We start from the raw sequence: 12,508 nt of genomic DNA on the forward strand, positions 1-12,508 counted from the left end.
ACAAAAGTGAATAAAAAGAACTTTTTTGTGTGTATAAAGCTAGAAGAACAAAAGAAGATGGTGAAGGAAATGAGGAAGCTCGTGCTCACAAAGACCCACCCTTTGTACCACCACCTGGTGCAGTTATCTATACAGTCCTCCCAGATGGAGCTCCTCTACCCCACGGAACTGTGGCTTATGGCCCTCCTCCTGCAGCTGCAAACGGAGCTTCAGTTGCTCCTGGATCTGTTATCTATGGCCCGCCTCCTGTGGGAGCCCAGGTTGTTTATGGCCTTCTTCCTCCGAACTTTACTGTCCCACTCATTCCTTTTGGAGAGCTTCACTGCAACGTACCCAAACATCGTGACTTGGTAAGATACAGAGTAGTAGGGTTACGAACAGATTAAGAGCATCCTTTACTATATGCTCTTTCAAAGGAAGGAAGAAAAAGAAATCTCACTTCTACAGATTAAAATTCGAGTTTTTTAAAAAGTAGTCTTGTGGCAAGATTCTGGATCTCCAAGAGCTTGCTGATAAGATAACTATCTTCAGTGTTAGTGGTCTGGTCTCTGCTATCTGTAGCTGCTTATGTGTTCTGGAGCACTGAAATAGAAAAACGGAACAATGAGTCTTAATTCTGCTGTCCTGTGTAGGAGAGTGAACTCTCAAGGTTAGAAGACACTGTGCATCATTTAAAGTCTCGGAAACACAGAGATAAATGGTCAGGGGCAGCTGAGCATAAACGCAAGAATGAAATGGAAAAATTGCATCAAGACATAGAAGATCTTCTGCATGAAAGAGAAGAGCTGGAACATGAAGTAGCAGAGCTACAAAGAGCAGCTCAAAAACGTAACAAACGCAAGTAAGAATATCACACTAGTTTTGTTGAAGCATGTGGAAATATCTAAAACTTCTTCCACTGAATATAGATTTTGACATATTATAATGAATGTCCTTATTGATCTGTTACATGCATTATAAAAGCTTCAAGATGCTTCTGAGCCTCTGACATTCTGTAGTTTAATTCACTGTTTTTCTTCCTGGGCTTTTAGTGACTTTATTGAAGGGTACACTGAAAACTTAATGGCAGAACTACAATTAGAAAAATCTCTTAAACATCATGAAGATATTGCAGATGAAATTGAATGTATAGAGAAGACTCTTCTGAAACGCCGAGCAGAGCTTAGAGAGGCAGACAGGCTTCTCTCAGAAGCTGAAGTGGAACTTGAGAGCACCCGGGGAAAGGTAAGGAAAGCCCATAACTAAGTGCAGAAGGATTTCTGTGTTATGTTGATTGTTTTAGGCTGAAGGTGTTTACTTTTTTGTCTAAGCGGTTTATTTTTACGTGGATAACCTGCAGCCTTTTAAAAATGCTTCTGTTTGAAAATAAGCCCTGAGATAACCTGTGCTAAAAGAAACTGTTTTGGTCCTTGTCAAAGAGGAGGAAGCTTTCCTCTTCTGGGGCAAGAGAATAATATTCAAGTAAGGAGGAGGTCATTTTTGGACAGCTAACCTGCAGGTTATAGATGTTGAAAGGGTAAGGTGGGATTGTGTTGTCTCAATAATCTTCAATTTTTGCTCTAGACTAAAGACACTATTCAAAAGTACAATCATGCCAAACAGCATTTGTCCCGTACTGAAACTGAGGCAGAGGAGCTAGAGCGAAGGGCTCAGGAAATGGCCACTAAACTTGTGAAAGCAGATCAGCAATTAAGGTACACTGTTCTTGTGAATTAGTATCAAATGGGGAAGAAGAGAACAAGATTCTTTTGAATATCAAGATACTGCTTTTGGAGTGGGGAAGCTGTTAAAATACTAATATGTAAGGGCATAAATGCTTCTGTAGATCATTACAGGCAGATACAAGGGATTTAGAACAGCATAAGAAGGAACAAGAAGGTATTTTGAAGGAAATCAACAAAATGGTGTCTGCAAGAGACTCCGAGTTCCAGTCATTAAACCAGAAAATAGAAATGCTGACTGAAAGGTAAGTCTATCTTACATTACCTTAAACAAATGTCTTTCTCTAATAAGTATGCCTAATGTACTTAGCTGTGCACGTCCCTGCTCATTGCAGAGGAGTTGGAATAGGTGACCTTTAAAGGTCCCTTCCAATCTAAGGATTCTATGATTCTATTCTTGTTTCTTCTGAACCGTGCCTTTATCTTCCCTTTAAGTCTTCAGAAGCTTCAAGGAGATATTCAAGTTGCAGAAGATAATGAAGGACATCACCTCCAAGTCCTCAGAGAAGCAGAAGACATTCTTCAAGTCAAGAAAACTGAACTGGAAAGACTGAAAAATCAGGTAAGGCGCATCTGGTTAACTCAGGTGTGTCAGTTTAATTGTTGTAATGTAACTGGGGATTGTGAAGTGTCTTCTGTTCCAAGCTGCCTTGCCTGAATAATCTAATTCTTAATTCTGTAATTTTTTGTTACTGTTGATAGTTTCGATTACTGTTTGGTTGTTTTTGATTTTTTTTGGGGGGGTGAGGGGAGTGTTTTGGTTTTTGGACTTGTGATAGGTTTGACCCCAACCTTAGCAGCATTTCTGGGTAATATTATTGCAGAGTTCTCTATGTTCTTATTGCACTTGAGAATAAGAAGCTTAAGTACCTCTGAGGTACAGGGCTGCACTGCCCAGATCAAAACTCAGTTATCAGTACCAGCTCTTCTACAGCAGCCTGGCAAATGGAGCTCTTTGCTCTGATGGAATTCTTATGCAAATTGCAATTCAAGTAAATCTGTAAGACTGGGAACAGTATTGCAGTTATTTCTTGTATGTGTGTAGCTACAAAACTAAAAGCGTCCAGATGTGGTGGTGTTAAATTTTTATATTGTAGGTTACTGCTCAGCAACAAGAGCTGTTGTTTCTGGAGCAGCAGTTAAGTCAAAGAAAAGAGCAGCTCCGTGTCCTTCAGGACTGTATTGCTCAAAAGAAAGGTGACCTCAAAGAAGCTCTTCGAGACGGGGAGGCTGAAGCAAAGGAAAAACAGCGCCAAATAAAAGTAACTTTTCCAAATTAGTTTTCAATTCATCACATCTCTGAAGAACGGCAAAAGAATAGAAATATAAAAACATCACAACATTTCCCCAAAAACAGTTTTTGCTTTCTGCATCCTCCCCAGATCTGAAAAACAGAACAAGCGAGTTTATGACTTTGTGCCTAAGGGGTTGGACCAGGTCTATAAGAAACAGAACTTCTCTTGTTTCTGGGTAATACAGAATTGATCCCTTGAGAACAAAATTACATTAAATAAGTCTCCAAAGGTCTTACTGTTGTTGAGGCAAGCAGCTTCTAAAGCAAATCAGTCTGATCAGTGTGCTTAAAATGCAGCACCACTGGTGTAAGTCAGCTGTCTGTCTCCTCCATTCCTGCATTCCTGTTTGGTTGCTCAGAAAGGAAGCTATACTTTCTTGTGGAAGAAAGACTTTATTACATTCATACACTCAGCACTGAAATAAAAGCAAAGAATCAAAATTAACAGCATTGTTTTTGTTGTTCTGTGTTGGTTTTTTAACCTCTGGAGACACTTGTTCTGGCTCTGTGTTCTAAGGCCTACCTATTCACTTGAATGATGCTGTGGGTCAAAGTCTTCATGGAGATTAGTACTTTAAATTGTCAACAAGCAAGGCTTTACCCTAAATGTTACATAATTTTTTGTTTACAGCATTAGCTGTATTCTGGACAGTTTAATGCTAGAATTTAGAGTTGACAGTAGACTTCTCACATTTTTATAAACATTTAAAAATTATTAAAGGAAAAATAAATGGCAAATAATGACATACATTTTAACACTGTTTTTTCCACAGGAAATAAAGCTGCTTCTGGAAGATCTTAACGCTGAGAGAAGAGAACTGGATGTCCAAATTGATGAGAAAAGGGCACAGCTTTCCTTCATAAAGAAGGATATTGGAAAAGAGGAAGAAAATCTTCAAAGAATACTTGGGCAAATAAACAAGCATAAGCTAGGTAGGTATTATTCTGTGCAGACTGAAAATAAATACGCTCTGAGGTGGCAGTTGTACATCTGTACACTGATCTTTTCTTCAGTCTCTTTAAATATTGTGAATGATTGCAGAGAAAGCATTCCCTAAAGCTCTCCTAGTTAGAGACTCAGACTCCAGCACAGAGCTGACTGCTCACCTTCTGCTTGAGTTGAGGCAGTGCTTAGTGCTGCTTTTGTGTTAGTGCTGTGTGATGGAGCTGCTGCTTGTGGCACGTTCACATCTGGATTTGAGGAGGAATTGGAGGGGTACCCTTCTGGCAGTTGTATCCTGTCAGATCATGGGAAGTGTAATGAGCAGCAGCTTACAAACCTGCACTTCTGAAAAAAATTGACTTCATTGTCTGCAAGTCAGATACTTGTGCCAGAATAACTCCCTAGGAAAATAGGAAAGAGGAGACACAGGAACCTGCAACTTTCTAGTAGAACATCTTCAGGTGTAACAAGTGGTGTGTCTGACACATCAACTGAAAACGTGAGTGGGCTTTCCAGGGATTAGTTCAGCATTGTTTCACTCCCCCCCTCCACCCCACCCCAAAGTCCTTTTAGAAAATAGAATGTATTTAATGTGCTTTTTAATAACCTTTGATTTCTTTCATCTTATTAGAACTGAAACACGTTCTGGAAATGCTGGAGATTGAAAATAATGAACTTCAGGGTTTGAAACTACAACATGATCAAAAGGTCAATGAACTGGAGAAGACTCAGGTTGCAGTTCTAGAAGTAAGTATTTATTTTACAGCTATTGTAAGTAATGTAGAAAGAAGAGAGATGCATTTTCTGTGATTCTGTTAAGATCTGAGTGATGGTCTCTGTACTCTCAAGTCACAGTACCATAGCCTGCATATATCTGTGAATGAAAGGTTTTAAAACTGCTGCAGATAAATGTGTGAACTTATTCTTTTTCACCACGTATGTAGCTCATAATTTTTCTTTCCCAGGAGAAGTTAAAATTGGAGAATGTTCAGAGATTATTTCAGTGTCAGCAAGGGGAAGTAGATTGGCAGGAACAACTGCTTCAGAAGGACCGTCAGGAAAATGAACATCTGGTTTCTCAAATGCGCGCTCTGCAAAATAATATTGAGTCTCTGAATAAGGAAAAGCAAAAGCTTGAAGAGGACTGTCAGAGTTTGGAGAAGAAGCTGTCACAAACCAGAAGGTGGGAGCAGGGAGACACTTCCTGCAAACATGATAAGTGATGGGAAATGTCTTGAATTATAGCTTATCATAATTAAAACACAGCTGTAACTCCGATACTATAGAATGTCCTTTCTTACTCTCTGTGGAGGCTTTAATTTAGGCATGTCTACAGTATGTCTGTAGCAGAATTAGGGAAAATATGCAGCAAGCAAAGCCACTGCATACAGCGGTGTTTCTCATGGGCATGCACTGAGAAATGTTATGAGAAGTGAAATGTTTAGCCTTGGAATGAGAGAGCGCTGGTGTTCGTCTGGCTGCTAGGTAGCATCCCCCTGAGCTGGAAACAAACTACTGAAGTGCAGCTGCTTTGAGTCTGCACCGTGTACCTCCAACAACACCAATCTGCATTCACGTTTCACAGAGACTTGACTGCTACTGAAGATAGCATCGGAACCATGTTGTCCAACGTAGAAAAAATGGAACTGGATATTAAAAACCTGCAGCAGGAGGTAGATGTACTGCATAAACAAAAAAAGTCACTGAATGGAGAGATCACTGTTGTACAAAAAGACCTTCAAGGTAAAGATGAAACTTTAGTTTTTAAGCTGTAATGTAGATTAAAAGATACAGTTTGTGTAACAACTGTATGATGTTTAAATTATCAGTATGATCAAATCTTCAAAAGTAAACTATTGGCAGAAATACTTAATGTGTCAAGAAGATGGAAACCTTAAAAACTTTTCTATGTTTATTCATTTACAAGAAGCTTCAGCTGCACAGTTATTTCATTGATTGCTGACTGAAAATGTCTTTCACCAAATATTTTTCTAGAAAAAAAGAAGGAACTAGAGGTGGTGCAAGGAGAATTAAATGAGTCCAGGCAGCAGCTTCAGCTGGCGGAACAGGTTGGTTTGGGTCAGTGCAGGTGGTTTTAACACAGTGAGTAAATGGATGCACACAATCAAGGGATAATTTTTATCACTACTGTCAGTCCATCACCTGTTTCTTCATCTAAGCACACTGTCTCAAAATCAGATCCTTTGCAGAGCTAATGAACAATGGCTGGTTAATTTCTTTGTTCTTGCTGGGTTTGGAGTGATTAGGACTACAACAGGCACCTCAACAGATAATTTGCTTTCTTTTCTTCTTTAGAATGTCATGTTGGTCCTAGTCAGGTTGTTAATACCAAACGCAGCTACTGGGATGTCAGAGTACATCCCTCAGGTGGGGTGAGTTGGTGGGTGTTTTTTTTTTTTATCTCCTTACTTACGCATCTTCTAGCGTTTTACCTGCTGATTCCTGTCCTGTTAATTCACTCGAGCTGGTTTAGAAAGGAGGTAGTCTTCAATGTGGAAGCCTTTTTAGTCAGACACCTGTTACTTTTACCAGCTAGTTATGTCAATTAATCTTCTGTTTTATCTTTCAGAATTTGAAAGATAATACAAAGCACCAGGAAGAGCTGCTTAGAGAGCAGGCAACCCTGAAAGAAGATATCTTAAAATCCTTAAGGAAATGTAAGGATTACCAAGAGAGACAGAAGAAGAGAGAGAACCATTTGCAGCAGCTCCAGAAAGAGATTGAAGAGAAAGAAACAATACTGGCCAAACAAGAAGCGGTAAATAACCGGGTACTTGTTGAACTTTTGCCTGGCCTCTAAAAATAATGCAGGCAGAAGAGCTTTGGGTGCAAGTTTACAAATAATATGCAGTATTTAAAAACATGAAGCATCGCTTCAAGAGGAGTAGCAGTAAGAAAAGCTTCAGCATTCAGTTATGTCTTACTGAAAGCCAGCCTCCCAGCAAAGGGCTCTTCCTTCTTGGCAGGGTCATTGTGTGCAGAACTGAGTGCAAGAAGGGCTGGTGTAGTAGAAGGCACAGTGCAGTGCTGTGTGAAGGCTGCTGCTGTGCTGGTGACTTGGGTGAGGACGTGGACTGGCACAGATGATTCTCTGTAGTTTCTGTTTGTCAGCTGCCAAAATAGAGCAGCTGGATCTAGTTTGGAGAACTCCTTCCCAGAATTTTAGTATGTCGTGGGAGATGAGCAAACAGTGAGAGGTACCTGAACTGATAACGTGGATTTCAAATAAAACTGACCAAAACCAGAGTGTTCCAGAATTCAAAAACTAAGCAGCAGGAGATTCAGGATTCTTTTATCTCAAAGCTTACTTTTATTTTTAGTGGTTTACTATTTGCAGCTAGTTCTTGCTCTTCTAGTGCACTTCTGTGCAAGACCGTCAGCTGTTTGTGGAAATTACCTTAAGTGGTTTCAAAAAAGCATTAACCAAAAGAAAAACCAAGGAACTGTTCCGATGTTCTGAAATTAAGGAGGAAACATGAGGAACGCTTTTGTTTGGACTGAGTACTAGAGCGCATTTCTTCTTTCAGATTTCTGCTGCTTTAACTTCTACAATGTTGTTTGGTGATGGTATTTGTTCTTATTGAGTTGCTCTGAGTTCAGCTGTACCAATTACAACTTTTATTTGTTTTTGGTAGATCCTTTATAACCTCAAGCAAAATGCAGAACATGAAGGAAAAAAACTGGAAGAAAATACTGCTAAACTCAAAGAACAGAAACTGCTTTTGGAAAAGGAACTAATGGATCAACAAGAGAAACTGGAACAGGCAGTAGCAAAAGTAAGGCTGACAGAAGAAAACAAGAGGAGGCTGGAAAAAGAAGCATCTCAATTTGCAGCGCTCGAAGAAACTATCAGAAAAAGCAGTAAGATCTATCGCACAAATAAGTTTATCGGTACAGTCTGGGGGCTCTAAGTCTAGGGAAACCAACCAGTAATTCTGTTAATCTCACTTGGATTGTAATTCAGCACTTCAGTTGACTCTTGATCGTTAAATTCAAGCTGCCTTCAGAATTTCAGTTCTTTGAGCCAATGGTTTCTGTCACCTCTCACCTTGTGCCAGTGTCAGATAAACATTACTCAGCAGAATAGTTTGAAAATATCTAATGTCTGAAGTGTGCCAGGGTATTGACATTTCTGCTAATCAGTGTCAGTTTAAATATTGTTTGCAGAACATCAGATATCAGAAAAAGAACTACAGTTACAACAAAAAAATGGAGAAATTCAGTCTCTTCAAAAAGAATTGGAACTCTCCAAGTCTGAGCTAAACCATGTCCAGGGGCAGCTAGCGTCAGAGAGGAAAAAAGCTGAAAAACAAATCTGGAGCCTGAAAGAAGCGATGAAAAAGCAGAGGACACAGCTTGAAAGAGAACTGCATGTAAGTCCTGACTGGAGGAGGGGAGAATGTTAGAGGTCTATGGTTATTTTTAAACAGAAAAATGATAGAATCCCCCTTTTTATTGCTGAGGAACAAAAGTCATGCGTTAACTTCGTGATTAGACAGATCTGCCAAGATCTGACAGAAGCAGCCAAACTCTGGTATTTCTAGACTGTGCTGCAAAGTATCTCTAGTTACTCTTATTTAATGCTGTTTCTGCATTTTTAACTTGAAGAAATTGTCTCATGTAGGCTGTCTTGATTCATTTTGTCAAGTGGGTACTCACGGTAAAAGGCAATCTTTTCTGCATTTCCCAAGGAACAAAAGCATGAAAATAACTGCCTGCAGAGTGATATAGCAGCTGCTGAACAAGTAGCGCAGAATAACCATGAACGAACCAAGCACCTCATTAAAGAGCTTGGCCAGATCCAGCAGGACTACGTGGATCTCCAAAACCAGGTATAACTGAGCACCCAAATAAAGGCAGTCAGGAAAAGCGGTGCCTTCCAGACAGGCGCCTCATAGGCAAATTAACTTAATTTCGTAATTAGGGCTGGATCTGTTCAGAGAGCTTGTGATTTCTGATTTCAGTGGTCAAAATGTAAATTCTTCAGAAAGAAGACTTGTTCAGTTACACGGGCAATCCCTCTGGGTTGATGCGTTTGCGATATGACAGCAGAGGGGTGAGACTGCGTTTTATGTTGCAGGTTAAGGCTCAAGAAGACCTGGAAAGGAGACAAAGGGAGATAAAGAACACAGAAACATTGCTTAAAGTAGAGGTTGAAGATGAGATTAAGACAAGGTTTAAATCTTCAAGCCCATCTTCTCCAGAACTGGTGGAAGACTTGGAAGCATTTTCCGCAGTAAATAGAAGTCTGCAGTGTGAAACTGATAATTTAGAGGAGATGTTTTCATTTGCTGACGCTGACAGAAGGCTGTTCTCACTGGAAAAAAAGCTGGATTTTTCTCAAGTCTTTGTAATGGTAAAAAGCTTTCAGAAAGTCGCTGCTGCACGCTGCAGCTGAGCGTGTCCGTATCGGTAACGCTGAGCTGCTGAATGTGTTCTTGTTTCCAACAGGATGAACAGTGGCGTGGAGAAGCTCTCCGAGAGAAACTGCAGCATCACGAAGATCGGCTGAAGGTGCCACATCTCTTACCCCTGCACAGATTTGTCTGCTAGGTCCCTTCCAAAAAGAGTTTGAACAAAACAGGCGTGTGGGAGATCCTTCTCCAGCTCTCACGTAGTCACTCCGTACATAACGACAAGCTGCAGAGTATCTCTGGGGAATCTTGTTAGGTGGGAATAGTAAAAGAAATGCAGTTGCTGGGCTGTTACATCAAGGTGAACAATGTTAAAGAATTATAGTTGGATTTTTGAGTATGTTAGCATTCCATCACTTATGTAATATAAGAATCTACAGTTCACAGGCACTTGTGGCCATTTAGAGATGATGGCACAGTTTGGTTAGAGCTTATCTGTTGTCCCTTTCAAGCAGGTAATGAGAGGTGCCATAGAAATACAGCTTATTTCTGACTTAAAGAGGTGAACTATTTAAAAATAAGTAGATTTGCAAACCCATTGCCAGCTGCTTCTGATTTGAGAGATTCTAAGGGTACATCCTTTATGGCTTGGCCTCAGCTCTTCAGACTTCTTTAATGTAGTCTTCAAAATGACACTAAGTGGATTCAAATAGAACTCACCATTTGTTCAGGCTCAGCTCCGGCGCTGCATGTCCAAGCAGGTCGACGTGTTAATCAGAGGAAAACAACAAACTCAAGGCACCCTTCACAGCCTGCAGCGGCAGCTGGACGCGCTGGATGACCTCGTCAGCAGCACTTCCTCAGATTCACAGTTCCTAGCTGAAAGTTCATCAAGTCTGGTATCTCTTCGTGATGCTCTGAATTTAACAAAAACACAGGTAATCCTCCAGTGCAATAATTCTGATTGTTTTTTTTGAAGTAATTTCAGCTCACTCGTAGTCTGTTATGCCCGTGCACCTTCCAACTGGAGGCACTGCAGGGTTTTCTGAAGGTGGGACAACCATTCTGTACTTAGTTGCTTTGCCAGTAGCTAACTTGTGTGAAAAAGGTCGGTAGGCTTTCTTCTAAGACAAGTTTCTTTAGTCCATTTCTTCCTTCATGTCCTTAGCTCTTAAAGACAATAACTCATTACTCAGACCTGTGCTTTTTTCCAGGCTGCTCTGCCAGAACACGCACACTTCCCCAGCAGGCCGCCAGGCGTGTCAGCGCTGTCGCAGCCGTGGCGTTCCTGCTCCTGAGAAATTTCTCAGTAAAGCACCAAAGGTAAGAGAGAACTTCACCCTAACTGGCACTAAATGCTGGTCTGTGTGTCTCGAATCTGGGGGGGCCATGGGCTGGAGTGACCAAGGGAAGAGCTGGGCCCAGCGCTGCTCCCAGACTGGTGATTTAGGACAAATGAAAGCATTCCTGTGCTTGGTGTCCTAGCAGTCAATGCTGTTTTGGCTCTTAGATGTGTATTTTCAAACAAATTGCTTGTAAACTTTCAAATGACACATGGAAATCACAGCTGTGTTGACTGACATATAAGCTACTTCCATTCATAATCTTAAAATAATACATACCCGATTTTAATAAATGTACAGGGCAACACTCAGAATTCACAGCTGGTTACATGAGGGCCTGTTACTTAATGATTCAAAAACTAGTACTGCAAGAGCTGTCACGTGTCAGCGCTCGGCTGAGAGAAGAAAAGCATCACAGCCACCTCCAGCTCCTTCTGGGACCCTGGCAGCAGCAGGTGTTAGCAAATATCTCAGGACATGCAGAGCATCCGTGCAATTGTGAACGCTGCATGTGCTGAACAAGGCAGGGCAGGTCCCACCACACCAGCTTCTCCTGTTCACATGCAGAATCACTCATCTCCTTCTCTTTTAGCCAACAGCTGATCTGCACGTGCACTTGTGCTCCTTGAGACTGTGCCATCATCTTCCACTTCTGAAGCCTTCTACCTCACTGTTCTGCAAGCCTTTGCTATAAAGGTACTTACCAGCAATAACAAACAGCTCTGTACTGTGAAGTTTCTGTATGACTAAGGGAGTTTTATGTATATATGTTTATTTAAAAAAAATGGATTTAAGAGTGTCTAAAACTACTATTCTCATTGAACTGTGGCTATTTCTCTGTTTACATTTTCAAGAGTTGTCACTTAACATTCATGCATTTGAAAACATGTTAAATAAAACTATTTTTGAATACTTTCTTAAAATAAGCTTGTGACTACAGCTTGCCTTCATCCTTACTTTCTTCTCCCAAAGAATTGTTTTTAACATGCATCCTGTAACAGTGCAATCCTCGATGGTAGCAGTAGGAGCAAGCTCCCAGCACCTCTCTTACAGGCACAGCAACACTTGTTAAGCTGATATTCACACTGTAGCAATTACAGGTTACTAGTTACAGTTTGTAAGCATTGCTGCAGTTCTCTGTGAGGCCTTACCTGTACCACTTTTTCTGACACCTGTGAGTATGGCCTTTGCAAGAAGCTTGCAAAAAAAAACAGTGCTTTCTAAATGAAGAGCAGCAGCAAGGCAGTAAGAAATACAGGACATTGTTCTGCCTTTATGCAAAGCAGGCTTCTTTTTAAGGACATCCTTCTTACCCCTCCTGGAGCAGGCCTCCACAGCCTGAGGGGACAGAAGGACTTTCCAAAGCTTCTCCCCCTTTTGATAGAGGCAGGCTTCAGGGCTTTCTCAGCCTTGCCCCTCATCCACGTTATCATCATCACCTAGCAGCTCTATTGCTGTTCCCTGGCACTGATATTTATGCTCCCACTTCACCCAGGCCCGTTACAGCCTTAGGAAGGCTTTGGGGCAGTAGAAGAGCAAAAAGCAGCCTGTTGCATTTTTACCTCCTAGAAGTTGACATAAGCAGTTAAAGCACAACTGCCCCCACGAGAAGGGAACCTTGCATAACTTCTCTCTTTTAACAGCTTTCCTCAGGACCCAAAGCCCTGACTGCAGGAAAGCAGAAGTGCCTACACAGCAACACTTGCAAGCCAGTGCAATGTGGTAGGTGGAAAAGAGCCCAGGAAGGCAGGAATGAAGAACTGCAGTGTTAACGTACAAGCACCCTCAGCCACAGGGCAAGTAGAGAGAGCCAGAGCAAGAAACACAAGGTA

General features: G+C 41.1%; 1 protein-coding gene across 4 annotated transcripts in view; it reads left to right on the forward strand.

Annotated features, from left to right (window-relative positions):
- Positions 1–12,508, forward strand: part of CNTRL (centriolin) — a 40,930-nt gene that overhangs the window by 20,331 nt on the left and 8,091 nt on the right. For 2 of the 4 annotated variants that reach the window (XM_021414079.1, XM_021414080.1), the window contains exons 24-44: positions 40–350; positions 633–841; positions 1,032–1,224; positions 1,564–1,694; positions 1,826–1,966; positions 2,157–2,283; positions 2,819–2,983; positions 3,789–3,948; positions 4,590–4,705; positions 4,924–5,141; positions 5,544–5,701; positions 5,954–6,027; positions 6,549–6,749; positions 7,615–7,840; positions 8,147–8,352; positions 8,671–8,811; positions 9,060–9,335; positions 9,431–9,493; positions 10,065–10,271; positions 10,548–10,656; positions 11,269–11,602. In XM_021414079.1, the coding sequence (XP_021269754.1) occupies positions 40–350; positions 633–841; positions 1,032–1,224; positions 1,564–1,694; positions 1,826–1,966; positions 2,157–2,283; positions 2,819–2,983; positions 3,789–3,948; positions 4,590–4,705; positions 4,924–5,141; positions 5,544–5,701; positions 5,954–6,027; positions 6,549–6,749; positions 7,615–7,840; positions 8,147–8,352; positions 8,671–8,811; positions 9,060–9,335; positions 9,431–9,493; positions 10,065–10,271; positions 10,548–10,631 (3,407 nt within the window). In that variant the 3' untranslated portion in view covers positions 10,632–10,656; positions 11,269–11,602. Of the gene's footprint in view, positions 1–39; positions 351–632; positions 842–1,031; positions 1,225–1,563; positions 1,695–1,825; positions 1,967–2,156; positions 2,284–2,818; positions 2,984–3,788; positions 3,949–4,589; positions 4,706–4,923; positions 5,142–5,543; positions 5,702–5,953; positions 6,028–6,548; positions 6,750–7,614; positions 7,841–8,146; positions 8,353–8,670; positions 8,812–9,059; positions 9,336–9,430; positions 9,494–10,064; positions 10,272–10,547; positions 10,657–11,268; positions 11,603–12,319; positions 12,506–12,508 lie in introns of those variants that run through there. The other 2 variants (XR_002443659.1, XM_021414081.1) reach the window with 2 other exon arrangements.

This window comes from Numida meleagris, chromosome 16 (assembly GCF_002078875.1).
Source record: "Numida meleagris isolate 19003 breed g44 Domestic line chromosome 16, NumMel1.0, whole genome shotgun sequence".
Taxonomy (NCBI): domain Eukaryota; kingdom Metazoa; phylum Chordata; class Aves; order Galliformes; family Numididae; genus Numida; species Numida meleagris.